This window comes from Pyxicephalus adspersus, chromosome 5 (genome assembly GCF_032062135.1).
Source record: "Pyxicephalus adspersus chromosome 5, UCB_Pads_2.0, whole genome shotgun sequence".
In the NCBI taxonomy this organism is placed as follows: domain Eukaryota; kingdom Metazoa; phylum Chordata; class Amphibia; order Anura; family Pyxicephalidae; genus Pyxicephalus; species Pyxicephalus adspersus.
In genome coordinates, this window is record NC_092862.1 from 180494 (window position 1) to 203129 (window position 22636).

At 46.0% G+C, this 22636-nt stretch overlaps 1 protein-coding gene across 1 annotated transcript in view; it reads left to right on the plus strand.

The window, feature by feature from the left end:
• Window positions 1-3: 3 nt before the first annotated feature.
• Window positions 4-22636, plus strand: part of LOC140331850 (uncharacterized) — a 23923-nt gene continuing 1290 nt past the window's right edge. Inside the window, exons 1-18 of the mRNA XM_072413181.1 lie at window positions 4-27; window positions 159-243; window positions 4704-4840; window positions 4933-5185; window positions 5527-5711; window positions 10689-10754; window positions 10872-11009; window positions 11229-11426; window positions 11508-11681; window positions 14854-15001; window positions 16277-16407; window positions 16598-16709; window positions 17423-17604; window positions 17733-17837; window positions 19363-19493; window positions 19805-19928; window positions 20058-20187; window positions 22326-22555. Of these exons, the coding sequence (XP_072269282.1) occupies window positions 4-27; window positions 159-243; window positions 4704-4840; window positions 4933-5185; window positions 5527-5711; window positions 10689-10754; window positions 10872-11009; window positions 11229-11426; window positions 11508-11681; window positions 14854-15001; window positions 16277-16407; window positions 16598-16709; window positions 17423-17604; window positions 17733-17837; window positions 19363-19493; window positions 19805-19928; window positions 20058-20187; window positions 22326-22555 (2553 nt within the window). The remainder of the gene's footprint in view (window positions 28-158; window positions 244-4703; window positions 4841-4932; window positions 5186-5526; window positions 5712-10688; window positions 10755-10871; window positions 11010-11228; window positions 11427-11507; window positions 11682-14853; window positions 15002-16276; window positions 16408-16597; window positions 16710-17422; window positions 17605-17732; window positions 17838-19362; window positions 19494-19804; window positions 19929-20057; window positions 20188-22325; window positions 22556-22636) is intronic.

The following is a 22636-nucleotide window of genomic DNA, read 5'->3' on the forward strand; positions in this document are numbered from 1 at the left end:
CCTATGGGGTCCTCCAGCCATTCACTGGTAACTGATCTGATTGGTCCTGTAGTTGCTCTGTGTACACCAGACTCTGATTGGTCAGACATGGTGAAAAGGGTGGAGATTACAGTGCTCGGTCTAAAGGCTAACAGTCTAATCCTTCTCCTCTCACACAGGATGACCATGGTGCCGGCCAGCCGGAGAAACTGGAGGCCAAAACCCCGAGGGACTTCCTAAGATCCGAATTGGATGAGCTGGACAGTGAGTGACAGCACAATCTGATTGTACAATTTGTGAGAACTGCAGTCACAAGGCGACCAATCATAGATCAACACCACCCTAGCCAGCCGAGGGTTAAATCTAACCCATCCCCCACAGAGCTCCAGGGACTGCAATATCAGGGTGTCAGTGTGGGACCCCTTAAGGACCCCTATGTCACATGTGTGGGGGTCAGTGGGAGGGGCCACAGAGCCTGAGGGGGGAAGGGGGGACAAATGTGCAAGTTTGAGATTACAGCAACGACTGGCGACACTTCATATCATCATTATCCTCCTCATCGTCCTCATCCTAGATATCTGGCAAACAAAATAGCGGAATATATGAAAGACAAAGCAAACAACAAAGTATTCCGTGATACATCTCATAAATAGCAATACATAGCGTATCCATACTGGCCAATCACCATAGGAATTGTGGTCCCGTATGGTACAGTTCAGGCCCTAGAGGGCGCTATACATGGTCTAACATTCTGCGCACATATATATCCGTAGCTTGTTGTAATGCAGAAAGAATATCCATTCATAGGAACTGTTCTCACCCGATACGTTTCGCCTGTTTTTGGCTTCTTCAGGGGTTGATCAGCGAATTTATACTCATGCAGGTATGATTTATTATTATGTACACATATACATTGAAAAGGATATTAAAATGATGTGAAACAATTTTTGTTCCAAACATTTAGGATACTGTTTTAAATATCAATGGTCAAAACCAATTTCCCAATTGTTAAAAGAAAATAGTTGTTATCCTACAAGAGGTATCCAATAAACATAAAAGTAAGCGGTTTTATAGATATTGTAAGCTGTAAAAATGACTTACATGATATTTAGTGCGACTTGTCAACATCCGTTGAATCAAAGCAAGATGTCCGATGGGTAAAATGGAATGTTTTAATATTTCTGTCCTGAAGAAGCCGATTGATTCTGTGAAACGCGTCGAAAATCAGCAGGGTATGCCCCTAGGACCCAGACAGGAATATGTGATGACGTTTGTTGCACACTTTAATGAGTTTTTAATGTTATGTTCTTAATGTTATTTAATAAAAGTAATGTTGTTTGATACGCATGTGGAAATCAGATATGGTTGGCCTACAAAGTCCCATTTATTGAGCTAAAGGCCTATTACTAGTTAAATTAGGGATGTGGCCATGTGAAAATTAAAGGGTCGGTCATTCTTTGTTGATTTATGTAATATGTATATATCATGTAAGTCATTTTTACAGAATTGGTATTGCTGAATCCTGGCTTTGTTCTTCACATGACTGGGCTGCCAATATTCCTGGGTATACTCTCTTTCCTAAAGCCCGAGTCACACGGAAGGGTGGTGGTGTCTGTATGTGAGAAGTGATCTAAAAGGGAATGTGAAAGAAGAAATTGTGGATGGAACAAGTGATGAGGTTGAGGCATTATGGTTGGAGGTGAATGTGGGGGTGAATAACACACAATTAACCCCCTAAGGATAATCCCGAGTGTGACTCAGGGTAGATTTTATTAGCATAAAGCGGTGATCCCGCTCCAGCGCCGATCTGATGGTCCCGCTGTGATGCCGGGGCGCCGGTCTGTCAGGGGGCGTGGCCGGGCGAGAAATTTTAAAGCAGATTAGGGAGTAATCACCACCCGGGTCCCGGCCACGCTGCTCACTATCAGCAGTAAGATGCCAAGCACAATGCAGGACTTCCGCCTAACTGCAGATGTGAGCAGCAATAGTAAATTCCAGCTGGCATCACCCCCAGAATTTACTATTCCTGCTTGCATCTCCTGGAAGAGAAGGTCTGCATTGTGCTTTGTATCCCCCTGGAGATGCAGAGCAGCAGCGTCTGGAGGCGGGAGGATGTGACATCTTCCGGGTGATGTGATTGGTGATGTATGGGGGGGGTGTGGCCGGGCGGGAAATTTAAAAGCAGATTACAATGTGACCTGCTTTTAAATGGTTTTTACAGTAAAAATACAATACAACATACAATAAAAATAAAAGTACATTTTTAATTTTATAGTTTATTTTAAATTACATTGTTGTTGTCTATTATTTCATTATTTTTTAAAATTATTTTTTAATTATGTATTATATTGTAATTTATGATTATAATATAATAAATAAATATAATTTTCATACCCGGGAGTTAATCCTAAGAATTACAGGCCCACAATATAAACAAAATTTCTACGCAAAAAAATTAGGATCACTTTTTGCATCAAAAAACTGACAGAATTAGAACGCTAGGGGGGTTAATTATTGGAGTCTGCTATAGCGCCCCCCAGTGCTAAGGAAGAAATAGAAATCTACTACTAGCACAAATAGAAAAAGCAGCAACAAGTGGAAATGTTTTAATCATGGGAGATTTCAACTACCCTGACACTGACTGGAGTAATGACAATACAGGAACAGCAAAAGGGAGGAAATGTGTGAATGTAATACAAGATAATTTTATGGTACAGTTTATAGAAGCCCCAACTAGAAATGATACTCTGCTGGACCTAGTTCTTTCTAACAATGCAGAGCTTATAACAAATGTGCAAATAAAAGAGAATCTGGGTAGCAGTGACCATAATATGATTTCATTTAATGTAAGCTGTAATCAGGAAGCAAAAACAAGAAAGATAAAAACATTTCATTATAAGAGAGCAAATTTTCCATTATTAAGGGCGGCTCTATCTTATTTGGACTGGGAGACAATATTGTCCTCAAAGAGCACAGAACAGAAATGGGAATGTTTCAAGTCTGTTCTACAAAAGCAAATTGTTCCATAAGGAACAAGAAAAGGGCATTCCAAAAATATAAAAATGAAGGATCACCATCATCATTTGAAAACTATAAAGAATATAACAAAAGATGTAAAAAGGAGATAAAATGTGCAAAACTCAAAATGAAAGACAGATTGCAAAGGAAAGTAAGGCAAACCCCCAAATTTTTTTCAAATATATTAATAGCAAAAAGATCAGATCTGGGCATGTAGGCCCCTTAAAGGATGTCGCTGGGTTGGTAACTGGGGATAGAGACAAGGCAGATTTACTAAACACTTTTTTTTAGCTCTGTGTACACAAAGGAAAATGTCAGAGCTCAAGTCTAAATTCATAATAGCAATGTCACTGCCTTAAATGAGTCACAATGGCTCAGAAATTATATGACTGAGAAACAGCTGGGAAAAATTCAGGTTGACAAAGCACCAGGACCTGATGGATTACATCCACGTGTCCTTAAAGAGCTGAGCTCAGTTATTTCAAAGCCATTATTTCTAATTGTTAGAGACTCTTTAGTCACTGGCAAGGTACCGATGGATTGGTGTAAGGCCAATGTGGTTTTTATCTTCAAAAAAAGAGCAAAGTCATTACCAGGTAACTAAAGACCGGTTAGTTTAAACCCCCCTAGCGTTCTAATTCTGTCCGTATTTCCACACAAAAAGCTTTACATTTTTATGCATGGAAATTTATTTTACATTGTAGTCCTATAATTCTTAGCCATAACTCACTGAAATATTTCCAATATTTAATAAATTCAATATTAAACTTTAAATCAAAAAACACAAAAATCTGGAAAAATAAATTATAACTGTACAGTACCATGTATATTATAAATTTATATAACTATTTATATATTATATAAAGATTTTTTTGTATTACACTCAATACAGCTATTTTGTATTAAATCCAATACAAAATTATTTGAATTTCCCACCGATCCTCCCGCCCGCACGGACGCATGTACCGACGTCACCGGGAAACCCCGGAGATCGGAGGAAGAAGACGTGTCCCCAGGACCCAGCAGGGACCAGCAGGACGCCGGGGGACGACATTGGAACAAGGTAAGTGTTTTTTTTAATGCTTTTAGCGACCCCGAGTGTGACTCGGGAATACCACTAGGGGGGTTAAAGTTCATAGTTGGAAAGGTCCCAGAGAGTTTGATAAAGAGGGGGGCTGTCTTATTTGATGGCCCTGCCTTATCATCGGGGAAACACGGTATGTATCATTCTCATCATCATTATCACCTTACAATATTTCATGTTTATAAATCTGCAGTTTACAATATTTGAATCCCTGGTGACCCTGCCATGAAGGTCCTTGTTTGGACACTTCCTGTTATGGGGTGACAACGCTTAGTCCCTGTCTCCTAATTGTGCCCCTGTGTTGTCAGAGATCAGCAACCCTGATATAAGGCAGGGGATGGTCACAGCAATTATTTATTATACACAACACAGGCTTTCTGTGTCCTGTCTATGGTGACAGGTTCTCTTTATATGCCCTCAGATTGTAATATGTGTGTTGGACCAATCAGTGTCCAGTCAGTCTGTGTGTAGTGAGGTGATTGGATGGAGTGGATTGGTTGTATTTCTGAGAACAGATGGTGAATCTGGTATTGATGATGGCACACACAGGACCAAACCATAGAATTGTCCAATCCAATGACACCTCCTGAAAATGGGTGACACCACTCCTTGTTCTCCATAGCCAGCGATGATGGGAGCTCGGGGTCAGAAGATGAAGTGGGCGGAGTTGGGAACCAATGTGTAGATGATATCTGCTCCCCCCTCAGTGAGTTCCTGAGCTTCAAGCAGGAGGCGGAGCGATCTGTCAGTGGTGGGCAGGTAAATCTGCAGCTTTTATCCAATCAGATTGTATGGTGTGTGGATTTTATTGTAGTGGGCGTCACCCCCACGGGGTCTTTTTCCTCCCCCAGGCCTCCTCTCCACTCCTCACCGTCATGTCTCATCTCATCACCTTCCTGGAGCATTACTCCCACATGCAGCGCCTGCAGGGGAAGGCCGAGGAGTACCGCACACAGCTCCGCAGGGAGGAGCGACGCCGCAAGAGGCAAATGAGGAGCCTAAGCCACGCCCACCGGGAACGCATGAAGGACAAACTCAGCCTCATCGAAAGCCTGGAGAGCATCATCTGTGAGCAACAAAATGCCCTGCACAGCCTGCAGAGAGGTGTGAATCCAGTAATTGCCCCTCCTGTGAAGTATGCCACCCTAAGCTGAGGCTTTCCAGTGGTTCCTGAAGTGGCTCCTCTCCACTATAGCCCACCATCCAATGAGGAGTTCCCATTTATACCTTTAGATTCACATCTCCAAGTTATAGATGGAGAAGTGAGGGGTCAGACAAGGAATATTGGGGCAGAACTGACGTGACATCACGGGGGAGGAGGGGGGGCTATAGGGCCCCAGGGCTCTGGACAGATATAGGGGTCATTTGGGGTGGCTCCTTGTGGGTAATATTATCAGATGCTATGAGAAGATCACATGAGTGACTGTCCCTTCTCTCTCCTTCAGTTGCGTTGTACCCAGGGTATGCGCTGCCCCCCCTGCCCCCGATCGGGGTTCACAAACTGGTGGAGTCTATCAGTATGTTGCAGGGGGAACGAGCACAGTTACAGGTGGAGATTGGAGAGCTGAAGCAAGACATAGAGGAGAAGGACAGACAGTGCCAGCAGCAGTCTGGGGACCTACTTCAGCAGGTAAGTACCCCCTGGGAGAGAGGTATAAAAGGGATGATGTCTGAGGCAAGAAAGGGGGTATCTGGGGTGTATACCCATGGTGTGGGTGTTATCAGGCTTAAGATGAACGGTATGAAGGGTGCAAGACAAATCCAGTATAAGAAGGAGGTACCTACAGTGTAGGTAGTTATTTATGGTGAGTTGGGGGTACTAGGGTGTGCAGGGGTATCTTGTGTGGTTTGCAAGGTACCAAGGATGTAGGGGGTACCTGGTGTGAGATTGGGGTTTCCAGGATGTAGGGTGATATGTAGTGTGGGAAGGAGAGTGCCCTGCATTCAAGAGGGTTATTTAGTGTGGGATGGGGGATACCTAGGGGGTAGGGGGTACCTACTGTATGAAGGGGGTACCCATCTGGGGGTATCCATAGTGTATGGGGATATTGGATGTGAGGAGGGGGTATTCAGGGTGGAGATTTTTAATGTGGGGGTACTTGTGGTGTAGCAGGTTATGCAGTGTAAGAAGGCAGGTACCCAGGATTTAGGTTTAGGTGGGTGAGGGTAAAATGTAGGGCATATGGGGAGTAAGGTGAGGGATAATTAGGGTGTAGGGGGTATCCAATGTATAAAGAGGTACCCAGGACCTGAGGGGGGGGGTATCTGGTGTGAGAGGGGGGAATGCTCAGGCTATAGGAAAGTATCTGACATGGGAGAGTGTGAGAAAAGTATCCAGTGTGCGAAGTTGGGTATATCTGGTATTTAGAAGGTGTTACCCAGGGTCTAGGGGGGTATTTGATGTGAGAAATGTTGGTACCCTGGGAGTGGGGAGTACCTGTTGTAATAATGGTTGTGGATATCCAGTGTGAAAAAGAGGGTACCAAGGGTGTAAGAGGGTATTTTGTGTGAGGAGGGTTTAGGGTAATCTGGTGTTAAAAATGGGAATTCAGGGTGTAGGGGGTATCTGGTGTGAGTAGGGGGTGCTCAAAGTTTAGGGGGTATTTACTGTGAGAAAGAAATTACCCAGGATAAATCTAGAGTGAGAAGGAGGGCTCTCTGAGTGTAGGGGAACATGCAGTGTGAAAAAAAGAGTACTTGGGGTATAGGTGGTATCCAATTTTCAAAAGGGGGTGCACAGAGTTTAATGGCATTGCCGATGTAAGGAAGGAAAAACCTGGGGAGTAGGGGAGATAGGGAGATTTAGGGCTATAAGGCTGGACCCTAACAAATGGGAAGCCAGATGCTGTCTATAAGAAGGTCCAACCATGAGGAGTCCAAGCCTGACCAAGAGATGATAGAGGTCAGAAAACCAGGTCCCTGACTAAAAGGAGGGCCCTGATATGAGGAGGGCAGGTCCAGATATGAGGAGGCCATTCCTTGGCTATGAGGATGCCAGTCCTTGATATAAAGAGGCCATTTCTTGGCTGTGAGAGCATTTCTTGGCTTTGAGGAGGCCACGCCCAGATATGTGGAGGGCATTCCTTGACTGTGAGGAGGCCAGGCCCGGATATGAGGAGGCCATTCCCTGGCTGTAAGAAGACTATTCCCTAGCTTTGAGGGGGCCAGGCCCAGATTTGAGGAGGCCATTCCTTAGCTTTAGGGAGGCCAGCCCCGAATATGAGGAGGTCAGGCCTGGATATGAGGAGGCCATTCTATGGCTGTAAGTAGGCCAGGCCCAGATATGAATAGGCCATTCCTTAGCTTTGAGGAGACCAGGCCCGAATATAAAGAGGCCAGGCCCAGATTTGAGGAGGCAATTGCTTACCTATGAAGGGGTCATTCCTTAGCTTTGAGGAGGCCAGGCCCGGTTATAAGAAGGCTAGGCCCTTATATGAGGAGACCATTCCTTAGCTTTGAGGAGGCCAGGCCCGGTTATAAGAAGGCTAGGCCCTTATATGAGGAGACCATTCCTTAGCTTTGAGGAGGCCAGGCCTGGATATGAGGAGGCCATTCTATGGCTGTAAGTAGGCCAGGCCCAGATATGAGGAGGCCATTCCTTGGCTGTAAAGAGGCCATCCCTTAGCTTTGAGGAGGCCAGGCCCAGATATGAGGAGGCCATTCCTTGGCTGTAAAGAGGCCATCCCTTAGCTTTGAGGAGGCCAGGCCCAGATATGAGGAGGCCATTTCTTAGCTTTGAGGAGGCCAGACCCGAATATGAGGAGGCCAGACCTGGTTATGAGGAGGTCATTCTTTGGCTGTGTGGAGGCAAGGCCAAGATATAAGCAGCCCAGGCTTAGAAATGAGGAGGCCATTCCTTACCTATGAGGAGGCCACTTCTTAGCTTTGAGGAGGGCAGGCCCAGATATAAGGAGGCTATTCCTCAGCTATGTAAGGGCCATTCCTTAGCTTTGAGGAGGCCAGTCCCTGATATGAGGGGGTCATTCCCTAGCTTTGAGGAGGCCAGGCATGGATATGAGGAGGCCTTTCTATGGCTGTGAAAAAGCAAGTCAAAGATATGGGGAGGCCAGGCCCAGATATGAGGAGGCTTTTCCTTAGCTTTGAGGGGGCCAGGCCCAGATATGAGGAGACCATTGCTTAGCATTGAGGAGGCCAGGCCTGGATATGAGGAGGCCATTCCTTAGCTTTGAGGAGGGCAGGCCCAGATATAAGGAGGCTATTCCTTAGCTATGTGGAGGCCATTCCTTAGCTTTGACAAGGCCAGTCGCTGATAAGAGGACGTCATTCCATAGCTTTGAGGAGGCTAGGCCCGGATATGAGGAGGCCAGGCCTGGATATGAGGAGGCCTTTCTATGGCTTTGAGAAAGCAAGTCCGAGATATGGGGAGGCCAGGCTCAGATATGAGGAGGCTTTTCCTTGGCTTTAGGAGGCCAGGCCCAGATATTAGGAGACCATTCCTTAGCTTTGAGGAGGCCAGTCCCGGATATGAGGAGACCATTCCTTAGCTTTGAGGAGGCCAGTCCCTGATATGAGGGGGCCATTCCTTGGCTTTGAGGAGGTCAGGCCCGGATATGAGGAGGGTATTTCTTGGCTGTAAGGAGGCCATTCCTTAGCTTTGAGGAGGCCAGGCCCAGATATAAGGAAGCCATTCCTTAGTATGAGGACGCCATTCCTTAGCTTTGTGGAGGCCAGGCCCGAATATGAGAAGGCTAGGTCCAGATATGAGGAGGCCATTCCTTAGCTTTAGGGAGGCCAGGCCCGAGTATGAGGAGGCCGGGCCTTGATATGAGGAGGCCATTCTATGGCTGTAAGTAGGCCAGGCCCAGAGATGAGAAGGCCATTCCTTGGTTTTGAGGAGGCCAGGCCTGAATATGAGGAGGCCAGGCCTGAATATGAGGAGGCCAGGCCCGAATATGAGGAGGCCAGGCCTGGATGTGAGGATGCCATTCCTTAGTTTTGAGGAGGCCAGGCTCAGATATGAGAAGGTTATAGCTTTGAGGAGGCCAGGCCTGGATATGAGGAGGCCAGGCCTGGATATGAGGAGGCCAGGCCTGGATATGAGGAGGCCATTCCTTAGCATTGAGGAGGCCAGGCCCGGATATGAGAAGGCCATAACTTTGAGGAGGCCAGGCCCGAAACCATCGTGACCGGCGTCCTCACATCCAGGGAATGACCTTCTCATATCTGGGCCTAGCCCCCTCATATCCAGGCCTGACCTCCTTCTATGGCTGTGAGGAGGCAAGGCCAAGATATGAGGAGGCCAGGTTCAGATATGAGGAGGCTATTCCTTAGCTTTGAAGAGGTCAGGCCTGAATATGAGGAGGCTTGGCCCAGATATGAGACCATTCCTTAGCTTTGAGGAGGCCAGGCCTGAATATAAGGTATAAGGAGGCCATTCCTTGGCTTTGAGGAGGGCAGGGCCAGATATGAGGAGGCTAGGCCTAGATATAAGGAAGCTATTCCTTGGCTATGAGGAGGCCATGCCTTGGCTTTGAGGAGGCCAGGCCCGGATATGAGAAGGCCAGGCCCAGATATGAGGAGGCCATTCCTTAGCTTTGAGGAGTCCAGGCCCGAATATGAGGAGGGGTATGATATGAGGAGGCCTTTCTATTGCTGTGAAGAGGCAAGTCCAAATTTTGAGGAGGCCAGGCCCAGATATGAGGAGACCATCCCTTAGCTTTGAGGAGTATGAGGAGGCCATTCCTTGGCTTTGAGGAGACCAGTCCCTGATGTGAGGAGGCCATTTCTTAGCCTTGAGGAGGCCATTCCTTGGCTTTGAGGAGGCCATTCCTTGGCTTTGAGGAGGCCAGGCCCGGATATGAGGTGGCCATTCCTTGGCTTTGAGGAGGCCAGGCCCAGATATGGGGAGGCCGTTCCTTAGCTTTAAGGAGGCCAGGTTCAAATATGAGGAGGCCAGGCCTGGATTTGAGGAGGCCATTCTATGGCTGTAAGGCCCAGATACGAGGAGGCCATTCCTTGGAGGCCAGGCCTGCATATGAGAAGGCCATTCCTTAGCTTTGAGGAGACCAGGCCTGGATATGAGCAGGCCATAGCTTTAAGGAGGCCAGGCCTGAATATGAGCAGGCCAAGCCTGGATATGAAGAGGCAATTCTATGGCTGTAAGTAGGCCAGGCCCTGATATGAGGAGGCCATTCCTTGGCTGTAAAGAGGCCATGCCTTGGCTGTAAAGAGGCCATGCCTTGGCTGTAAAGAGGCCATGCCTTGGCTGTAAAGAGGCCATTCCTTGGCTGTAAAGAGGCCATTCCTTGGCTGTAAAGAGGCCATTCCTTGGCTGTAAAGAGGCCATTCCTTGGCTGTAAAGAGGCCATTCCTTAGCTTTTGAGGAGGCAAGGCCCGGATATGAGAAGGCCAGGCCCAGGTATGAAGAGGCCATTCTTTGGCTGTGAGGAGGCCTTTCCTGGATATGAGGATGCCATTCTTTGGTTGTGAGGAGGCAAGGCCAAGATATGAGGAGGCCAGGCCCAAATAAGAGGAGGCCAGGCATGGATATGAGGAGGCCAGGCCCAGATATGAGGAGGCCATTCCTTGGATGTGAGGACACCAGTCTCGATGGTTTCTACATCATCTTCTCTATGTCTTTTTTTAGATAGAAGAGCTGAAGGAGAAGATTCAGCAGAGAGAGGAGCAGCTGTCTCAGCTCCAGGCAGAAATGGTAAGTAGTGATCCTATTTCCGATGGCACAATGCCAGATTTTGCCATTAGGGTGGATGACGAGGGCATTCAGGGGGGAACTCTAAATCTTCTTATCCCCGGTGTGTTGTCCCCGCAGGGTGTCACCGACTCGGAGAAGCACATCCAGAACCTCAGTGTGGAGAACCAGGGCCTGAAGAGGAGTCTGAGTGTAACTCAGGGCTTACTGGAGAAACTGGCCACCATCAACTGCCAGCCCTCTGCCCATCTCATGAAGGTACAGCCCCTACTCCATGATATGTGACTACGCAGCCCCAATCAGGGAGGTGAAATTCACTAAATCACCATGGGTATATCATATAAACAGGTAGATATGTTCCATTTTTACCCCTGGGGTTCCTCTTATCACTGTACACCTATCGGGTCTACCCCCAGTAGGGGTAAATCTTCAGTCAGTTTTTTCACCCAGATTTTCACAAAATTGTCCCCATCCCAGGAAAACGAGGAGCTGCGCAATAAGGTTCTCCAACTAGAGACCACATTGCAGGAGAAGACAGAGCAGCTGGTCTATGCCAAGGGCCACATGGACACCCTGCAATGGCGGCGGGAGGAGCAGACACGCCAGCTGGAAGAGAAGATTCAGGGCCTACAATTGTCCTTGGAGAGCGAGAGACACAGAGTGGCAGAGGTGCAGGTGAGGCTGCAGGGCTGCACTGATGCATTCTGGGTATCCTAGCAGGCCCCACCCCTATGTAACAGGTTCCTGCCTTTGCAGTATGTGACACAGACGGTGGAAGTGGAGTCGCCAACATTGCTGTGCAGCTTAGCCAAGGCAGAGGAGAGGAACCGAAGCCTGATGGACCAAGTGTCCCGCCATGGAGAACGGTGCCATCAACTGGAGGAGCAGCTGAAGAGGTCAGAGGAGCTCACCAGCAGCCTGCAGGCTAAGGTAAGAGGCACCTATATAAAGGGGCCTCTACCCAGAATTATACAGAGGTGGGAGGAGGTAATATGATGCTTTATTTCTTACTAGTAATTGGTAGAATAGCTTTATGAGCCAAGGACAACCTGCCATCTAAAAAGGGGCAGGGCTTTAAGGGAAGGGGCAGGGTTTCAATAGAAAGGGGGGGGGTTTAGGAGACAAGGGCTTAAAAATTAAAGGGGAGGGGCTTCAATTGAAGGGGTGGTGCTTTAAGGGAAGGGGCAGGGCTTCAATGGAAGGGGTGGAACTTTAATGGGGTCAGGGTTTGTAAGAAGGGTCAGACTTCAAGGTAGGAGCAGGTTTTAAAGGATGGGGCAGAGGTTGAAAGAAAGGTTCAGCACAAAGCTATCTTTATAACTAATAACCGTTTATCCTAGTGCAGCATTATAGTCCATACAGCGCAGCATTATAGTCTATACAGCACAGCATTATAGTCCATACAGCGCAGCATTATCGTCCATACAGCGCAGCATTATAGTCTATACAGCGCAGCATTATAGTCTATACAGCACAGCATTATAGTCCATACAGCGCAGCATTATCGTCCATACAGCGCAGCAGTATCTTTGGACAGTCCCGGGGATAGGCTGAGATAGTCTTTATCTCCCATCCTATTGTATGTAAATTCCCCCACCTACAAGACTGTAAGCTCTTCGGGGCAGGGCCCTCCCCTCCTTTATCACTGTCTGTATTGGTCTGTCATTTGCAACCCCTATTTAATGTACAGCGCTGCGTAATATGTTGGCACTATATAAATCCTGTTTAATAATAATAACAATAATAATATATTTTTATTAAGAAAGGCAAAGAAAAATATTACATACATTTTGTACAACAAGAAAGATCCATGCAAAAATCTAAATTTTTCAAGTGCAAATAACAGTACAGAATAAAAGAAAAAAAACATACCAGTAATGATCACACAATAAACATAAAATCTAAATGAAGGGCAGAATGGGCGGGAACTTGGGGAGGAAAATATGGGAGGGGCATTATTTATTTGGAAATAGAGTGAAAGTGACCTAAGGTTAGCAATTGGATGTCTGGGAAGAAGAACCTAGCCTTGATTTCAATTTGGAAGAGGTGCTATAATGTTCCCAACAGGCCCAATATGTCGTAAATGTGTCCATACAATCATTGTAAAGGCTCTAATTTCTTCTATTCTCATAATTTAGTTGTTCTTGGAAACCCATCTATCTAATGGGGGTGGAGTTGTTTGCCTCCAGAATAATGGAATAAGCTGGCGGGCTGCTGCCACCATTTAGGGCCTTTTTTGGAGGGGTGAAAGATCTGGAAATATAGAGAGCAGGGCCATTTCCGGAGTAGGAATCAAATCAATAGCGTACATGTCTGAGCATATTGCGAAGGCCAATATGGCTGCAGAACTGGGCAGCCCCACCAATTATGCAGGTAAGTACCTCCAGCCCCACCACATCTCCAGCAAGTACCGGGCACCATGGGAAACTTACGGTGTAGTGAGACCTAGTATCTATACCAACGGGATAAGATTTTGTCATTTGTTTCCTGTGTATCCAGATGTTTTATGAGCAATTTGAAAGGCAGTGAGCCAGTCCAGCTCTGCTAAACCTCTATCGAGGTCCTTATGCCATTCTGCTAGAAATGTTGGTATCATTTTGTCATAGGTTTCCAAGAGCATCTTGGAAATAGCACACTAGATGACGCAGTTTCCACCAAATGAAGACAATTGTCTGTGCACGCCAGGGGAAAGTTGAAGAGCCTTGCAAAATCTAGCGAGCTGCATTTGTAATGACCAGGATTGTGGAAATAAGGGGTTCAAACTAGATGAAATAAACGTACCCTGGGTAGAGTCCAGGACGGGGAATCCAGAGGGTATTGTCTAATGGTAGTAGGTAACCATGGTAGTGTCCTCAGGCCTAGCCTGGAGAGCTTCTGTTAGGCTATATTAGAGAGTTTACCCCTATATGACCCCATGCCTCCTACCTGTGCATGTTTAAGCCTTGGTCTGCCGCCACCCCAAATCAACTTGAGTAAAGAGTCCATCCTTAAAACATTCATTCTACCATACCAAGATGGAGCGATATTCTTCCATTGATCGAGATCCTTCTAAAGGGTCCTAAGAATCGGGAGTTAGAGTTTGGTTGGAGTTTGGTTGGATCAGAAGGAACTCCTATACCCAATTAAATACTGTGAGTGGAGCTCCAATTAAAAGGAAAATTCAGAAAGATTTGTGAGGCAAGCGATTTTGGTAAGATAATGTTTAAAGCCTCTGTTTGGAGAGGTTAATTTTAAAGTTACTATGAAGGCCAAATCTGTGGAAATCCTGGAATAATAAAGGAAGGGTAATAAGAGGTTGAGTCCCATCATCCGCATATAGAGCTATTTTATGGTGAGTGGTAGGGGATTGAATTCCATGGATTGAAGAGTTATTGCGAATAGCAACTGCCAGATGTTCCATCACCAATGCAAAGTGGAGGGGGGAACGTGGGCAGCCATGTCTGGTTCTGTTAGATATAGCAAAAGGTTCAGACCTCAGGAGAGGCATACAGGGACATGATTCTGGATCGAAAATCAGAACCTATATTGATTTGTTAGAGTATCAGGTCCAGGAATTGCCAGTTGACCCTGTCAAAGGCCTTCCATAGAAATGAGACATCCGCATCTATAGAAATGAGACAGACTGGCATTTTTTGTGTGGGATGGTCTTTAGTTCCAAGGGGGCAGAAAGATAATTCTGGGGTTAGATCTTCAGCACATTTAATAAAACCATCAGGGACCATCGATGGGCAGATACTGCATTTTAGGTGCTGATGATGATGAAGTGGGTGCTAAGGCAGGAAAATGTGGCATCTTGTGTATGATTGGCTGACGTGGTCCAGCTTGTTAGTGGAGTTACTGCAGATGAGAGATGATTATTGCCTAAAATCAGATTTTGTAGGACCTGATGGCGCTCAGGGTATAATAGGGCACCCATTTCACATTAATTACAGACACAGAAATCATTCAAATTGACAGCGGAGCTCCACCTGAGCTTTTTAAGCCGTTTTTTCATTCTGGTACACTTGTTTTAGGGTAAAAAGCAGTGGTGATAAAACAAAATCCCTTCACTATTATTTCTTAGGGTTGAGGTCTCCTGATTCATTCTTTATCTTTCATCCAGATTTCTAGCTATGAGTTGGAGATTGAGAAGCTGAAAGAGCAGCTGATGCAAGAGATTCAACAGCTGGAGGCCCAGAAGGAAGAAGCCATCAAAGAGGCCTCAGAATGCTCTGAGCAGGACATGGACACCCTGCGAGATCAGCTGATAGGTAGGTAGAAATTACCCCCCAACCATCACCACGACCAGGTGTTTTTTCTGTTTTGTTGCATTACAACCTAGAATAATGTGAACTTTGCATTCTGATAGGTTGTGGAAGCATTTACATTTCCTTCTTTAGGAAAAAAAAACCTAAAAAAAAATCTGTCCAGACCAATTATCATCAGAAATCACAAAACTAGGTAATTAGTGCTTGGAAGATGGGAGTATCTGTCCGTTGGAAACCCCACTGACGAAAAGATGGGAGTATCTGTCCATAAGACACTCTGCTGACCAGAAGATGGGAGTATCTGTCCATAGGACTTTCTACTGACCGGAAGATGGGAGTATCTGTCCATAGGACTTTCTACTGACCAGAAGATGGGAGTATCTGTTCATAGGACACTATAATTACCGAAAGATGGGAGTATCTGTCCATAGGACATTCTACTGACCGGAAGATGGGAGTATCTGTCCATAGGACTTTCTACTGACCGGAAGATGGGAGTATCTGTCCATAGGACACTCCACAGACCGGAAGATGGGAGTATTTGTTCATAGGACACTTCACTGAACAGAAGTTGGGAGTATCTGTCCATAGGACACTCTGCTGACCGGAAGATGGGAGTATCTGTCCATAGGACATTCTACTGACCGGAAGATGGGAGTATCTGTCCATAGGACTTTCTACTGACCAGAAGATGGGAGTATCTGTCCAAAGGACACTCCACAGACCGGAAGATGGGAGTATTTGTTCATAGGACACTTCACTGAACAGAAGTTGGGAGTATCTGCCCATTGGAAACCCCCAGACCAGAAGATTGGAGTATTTGTCCATAGGACATTCTGACTGAAAGATAGGAGTGCTGTTCATTGGTCACTCTACTGAATGAAAGATGGGAGTAACTGCCCATAGGAAACCCCACTGACCGGAAGATGGGAGTATCTGTCTATAGGATATTCTACTGACTTGAAGATGGGAGGATCTGTCCATAGGACACTCTACAGACCAGAAGATGGGAGTATCTGTCTATAGGACACTCTACTGACCGGAAGATGGGAGTATCTGTCTATAGAACACTTCACTGACCAGAAGATTGAAGGATCTGTCCATAGGACGACTTTAAGTGCCACAGACTGCATGGCGGCTTCATGGAAAAAACAAACTTATGAAGAATCTCTGTTTAGATGACTGACCCCCATTAATAATTTTGCAGCTATTAAGTTTCTGATTACCAGTCAATATTTGATAATGGTTGACCAGACAATATTTTATATTGATCTGTAGGGGTGCAGAGCCGCCTGGCAACACTTCAGCCTGTTTTGAAGAACATGAAGACCAACTACAACAGTCTCAGAAGCCAAGTGAGGAACTTCTCGCAGTTTTATGAAGCCTCTATCCAGGAGGCCCGAAGACAGGTGAGAGCCAGGCAGCAGAGAGGGGCGGATAAATAGTGGGCTTAGGGGATAGAATAGGCTAAGGGGACCTCATGAGGGGCAAAAATCTCCTTGCCTAGGTAGCAAAAAAAGAGTTGGCTGACCCCGGGGCAGGATAAGATGCACGATGGTCATATATAACAATGTCATCAAAGTGTCTCATGTCTTATAGATTTGTAGTGCCGTGACAACTGTGTCAGAAGCCAACAAAGATCTCCTGCAAAAATATCAGCGGGAGGTGCAGCTGCGCAAGAGGTATCACAACCAGCTTGTGGAGCTAAAAGGTAAGAAAGAATTTGTATCTGCCCCAGGGTCTAATACCTGCCCCCTGCCAGCCATGTTCTGAAAATTTCCCTTAGTGGGAACATTGGGGTTATTACATACAAAGGAAAAATCATCAGATTATGATGGAAGGAATGGGGCTGAGAACTTTTAGAATGACAAAGTCTTTCTGGCAGATTAAAAGGTTAAATCAGACAGAAATGAAAAATGAGCATTTGTAGATTGTCACAAGAAATAAATTATATGTGCAAACGTCTGTGAACGCCTTTCTATTACACCTACCTGCGGTGTTCCCAGTGGAGCGTACTATTAATGTCACAAAGTCCGATTTAATAAAACTCTGGAGAAGATAGGACTATCATGGGAGAACGTGGGGCATCCTGCAAACCTGAAAACATGCAGTTGTATGCTTCTAGACAGGATTTTGGAGTGTGTGGGGATTTGAGTCCATTTGTGAGGTCTGATGTTGAATGAGAAGCCCTGGCTCAAAATCCCAATTAGTGACATTTTTCCTTATGGAGCTGGCTTTGTACCCAGTGAAAAGATAGAATAGAAAAGGGTCTTTCCTAAACTGTCACCCCAAGACTGGAAGCACAAGAGGGAGGTTGCACACTGTAGCATTACCAGTACCCTTCTTTGAATTTGGGGAGGGCTTTGTTATGGTTGGCTATGCAGTATACATAGAAGATTGCACAATCATTGTCCTTATTCTCAGGAAATATTCGGGTGCTATGCAGAGTGCGGCCACACAAGGACATCACTGACCAGGAAGGTTCTGGAGGCTCCTCAATAATCACTGATGTCAATGATGACACCAAACTCTCTGTTACCCATAAGGGGAAGGAGAGAAGCTTTGAGCTGGATAAAGTCTTCTTACCGGAATCCACCCAGGAGGAGGTCAGTGCACTTCATATAATTGGTGGTTTATTGAAATAAGAACATTAGAGCATGGAGGAGAATGGGGGAACCGATGCCATGCTGGATATAGCAGTGTAGATATTTATATATTTTATATTGGTCATCAGGTTTTCCTGGAGATAGAACCTGTGGTCACATCCTGCATTAATGGTTACAACGTCTGTATCTTCGCTTATGGACAGACTGGTTCTGGAAAAACCTACACCATGGAGGTAAGTGCCCCCTCCATTCATTCCATCCCAGGGAGGCAAATTTTCTCTTTGTCCATTCCATCCCAGGGATATATCCCCTAATATTTCTGTTGCAGAGAAGTTAGCTCAATTCTCTCTAGTAGAGCAGTAAGTGCACCCTCCATTCATTCCATCATCAGGAGGTAAGTATTTCTCTGCCAATCCTATCCCAAGGAAGGCAGCATCCCCTTCTCCCATCGCATCACTGGGAGGTAAGTGTCACCTCCATTCATACCATATAGATATGGGTCTCCTACCTCTATCCCATTCCAGGAGGACAATTGTCCTCTTTGTCCATTCCATCTGAGGGAGGTAAGTGTGCTCTCCATTCATATCATATAGACATGTGTCTCCTTCCTCTATCCCATCCCAGGAGGACAATTGTCCTCTGTCCATCCAATCTGAGGGAGGTAAGTGTCCTCCCCATCCATACCACATAGGTATGTGTCTCCTTCCTCTATCCTATTTAAGGAAAGCAATTGATCTCTTTGTCCATCCCATATGAGGAAGGTAAGTGTCCTCTCCATTCATACCACATAGGTATTGTCTCCTTCCTCTATCCCATCTCAGGAAAACAATTGTCCCCTTTGTCCATCCAATCTGAGGGAGGTAAATGTCCTCTTCATTCATACCACATAGGTATGTGTCTCCTTCCTCTATCCCATTTAAGGAAAGCAATTGACCTCTTTGTCCATACTATCTGAGGGAGGTAAGTGTCCTCTCCATTCATACTATATAGATATGTGTCTCCTTCTTTCCCATTCCAGGAAGACAATTGTCCTCTTTGTCCATCACATCTGAAGGAGGTAAGTGTCCTCTCCATTCATATCATATAGGTATGTGTCTCCTTCATTCATATCATATAGGTATGTGTCTCCTACCTCTATCCCATCCCAGGAAGACAATTGTCCTCTTTGTTCATCCCATCTGAGGGAGGTAAGTGTCCCCTCCATTCATACCGTATAGGTATTGTCTCCTTCCTCTATCCCATTCCAGGAAGACATTTGTTCTTCTTGTCCATCCAATCTGAGGAAAGTAAGTGTCCTCTCCATCCATCCCAACCCAAGGAGGTAGATCTCATCTGTCCCTCCTACCCAACAGAAGAAAGCTATCACCATATCACCTGTCCAGTAAACATACTCTCCATCCCTCCTGTTTATCCCTTCTGTCCAGAAGCAGGTAAGTGTCCTCTCAGTCCCTCCTATTCAAGAAAAGTAAGTGTCCTCTTCTCCAGCCCTTCTCCTCCAATCAACTCATCACAAAGTTACTAGTGTCTCCTTGTGTGAAACATTCACCTCATGATAATGCTTCCATCATACACAGATGAATCTCTAACTCTGCTTGTTTTATACATAGACATAATGATCATCCTGCTATACTCAATTTCACCTGTAGGAGGTACCTTAGACAGTTGTTCATGGATGAGCAATAGCTCCATTGTCTCTATATTGTGGATGAGGGGTTGAGAAACAGTCACAGCCAATTATTTTTATTTTATGTTAACCAGGGGACAGCAGACAATCCTGGGATCAACCTTCAGTCCCTACGAGCTTTGTATCAGGAGATGGAGGCACGGAAGGGTCTGTGGAGTTATACAGTCACATTGAGTATGGTGGAGATCTACAATGAGGTCATCAGGTGGGTGATGTAATGGCTCGATGGCCAGCACAGAGGTCATTTCTGCAACTTCAGTGACTTTTCTGTGTAAATTCCCATAGATTGTGGGCACTACGTTTCGTACAACATTCACCGTCCTACCCCATACAACATTCACTATTCTACCCTGGATGATCTCTGGACTACAGATTATCAGTGATTGTTAGGGGAATGTTGGGGAACATCATTCATATTTGTGGATATCGATTCCCAGTCCACCCCCAGTAATGATTGCCCGGTATATGTAGAGCATTTGCACGTTACTCATAGCCTGATGATGTCTTCTTCTGCAGAGATCTTCTTTCCAGGGACCCCCAAGACAAGCTGGACATCAAACTCAACCCTGATGGCAGCGGGCAGCTTCATGTGCCAGGCCTAACCAGTATGGAAGTCAAAAGTTTCCGCCACATTAAAAAGGTATAGTGAGATGAGGTGACAAGAGACTGATAATGTTCTGGTTCATCCTCTGCTCTCTGGGATGTTACTCTGCCATAACTTTACTAGTGTCACTATAAGCTGACCTCCAGGGTGTGTTTGCCCCTCCAGCTCCTGGCCCTGGGGAAACGCAACCGAGCAACATTCTGTACCAACATGAATGAACGTAGCTCTCGCTCCCACGCCTTACTGACCATCACCATTACTGGCCGGGAATTCAGCTCTGGGGTCCTTACTACAGGTGAGTAACATTCTTCTCTCCATGAACAGCTACTACAGGTGGGTAATACTCCTCACTGAGCCCATGGACAGGTACTACAGGTGGGTAATACTCCTTTATGAGCCAATGGACGAGTAATACAGGTAGTTAATTTTCCTCAGTGTGCCCATGGACAGGTACCACAGGTGGGTAATTCTCTTTAATGAGCCCATGGACAGGTACCACAGGTGGGTAATACTCCTTAATGAGCCAATGGACAGGTATCACAGGTGGGTATTACTCCTCACTGAGCCAATGGACAGGTAATATAGGTGGGTAATACTACAGATGTGTCCTGGGACAGGTAATTCAGGTGTGTTATAATCCTCACTGACCACATGGACAGGTAGTATAGGTGGTTAATACTCCTCTCTGAGCGCATGAACAGATACTACAGGTGGATATTACTCCTCACTGAGCTCATGGACAGGTACTACAGGTGGTTGATACTCCTCACTGGGCCCATGGGCGAGTAATACAGGTGGTTGATTCTCCTCAATGTGCCCATTGACAGGTACTACAGGTGGGTAATTTTCTTCAATGAGCCCATGGACAGGTACTACAGGTAATCCTCAATCAGCCCATGAACGGGTACTACAGGTGAGTAATAATACCTAATGAGCCTATGGAAGGGGTGGGTACTGAAGGTGGGTAATACTCCTCAGTGAGCCCATGGACAGGTACTACAGGGGGTTAATACTCCTCAGTGAGCCCATGGACAGGTACCACAGGTGGTTATTACTCCTCAATGAGCCCATGAACGGATACTACAGGTGGTTATTACTTCTCAGTGAGCCAATGGAAAGGTACTACAGGTGGGTAATACTCCTCACTGAGCCCATGGACGGGTACTACAGGTGGGTAATACTTCTAAATGAGCCCATGGATGAGTAGTTTAGGTGGGTAATACTCCTCAATGGGCCCATGGACAGGTACTACAGGTGGTTATTGCTCTTCAATGAGCCCATGAACGGGTACTACAGATGGTTAATAATACTTCATGAGCCCATGGACAAGTACTACACGTGGGTAATACTCCTCAATGAGCCCATGAACAGGTACTACAGGTGGGTAATACCCCTCACTGAGCCCATGGACAGGTACAACAGGTGGGTAATACTCCTTACTGAGCTAATGGACATGTAATATAGGTGGGTAATACTACAGGTGTGTTCTGGGACAGGTAATTCAGTTGTGTTATAATCCTCACTGACCCCATGGACAGGCACTTCAGGTGAGTAATACTCACTGAGCCCATGGACAGGAAGTATAGGTGGGTAATACTACAGGTGTGTCCTGGGACAGGTAATACTCCTCAATAAGGCTCATGAACAGGTACTACAGGTGGGTAATACTCCTTACTGAGCCCATGGAGAGGTACTACAGGTGGTTAATACTACTCACTGAACCCATGAACGGGTACTACAGGTGGGTAATACTCCTCACCTAGCCCATGGATGGGTACTACAGGTGGGTAATACTCCTCACTGAGCCCATGGACAGGTACCAAAGGTGGGTAATTCTCTTCAGTGAGCCCAATGGACAGCTATTACAGGTGGTTAATACTCCTCTTTGAACCCATGAATGGTTACTACAGGTGGGTAATACTCACTGAGCCCATGGACAGGTACTACAGGTGGGTATAACTCCTTCTTGAGCCCATGGACAGGTAATATAGGTTGGCAATACTAGAGGTGTGTCCTGGTACAGGTAATTTAGGTGGGTAATACTCCTCACTGAGCCTATAGACAGGTAGTATAGGTGGGTATTACTCCTCCCTTAGCCCATGAACAGGTACGACAGGTGGGTAATTCTCATCAATGAGCTTATGGACAGGTGGTTAATATTTTCAGGTGTGTACTAGGACAGGTAATTCAAGTGTGCAATAATCCTCACTGAGCCCATGGATGGGTACTACAGGTGAGTAATACTTCTCACTGAGCCTATTGACATATTTTACAGCTCTGTCCTGGGGCAGGTATTTCAAGTGAATTAACATAACTATAACGAACAAGTGTATGGTTTTTTAGAATTTCTCTGAAGTATTACCTGTACCTTCTCCATACCTGTGAAGACAAAGCAGACAAGCTCTGTCCTTCCTCCATGTCTCCATCTCTTAGGAAAGCTGAATCTGGTGGACCTGGCTGGCTCAGAGCGGGTATGCAAGTCAGGGGCAGAGGGCGAGAGGTTGAAGGAGGCCCAGAATATAAATAAGTCCCTGCTGGCCCTTGGCGAGGTGATTCAGGCCTTGAGGGCCAAACAGTCCCACATACCATTCCGCAATTCCAAACTCACGTACTTGCTGCAAGACTCCTTGGGCAAAGGGAACAAGACCGTCATGATGGTCCAGGTGGGCTAGACTGGTACCAGTGAATGTTCCACTGCATGACGGGAGTGACAATGAATGCAGACCTGCATGCAAAAAATAACA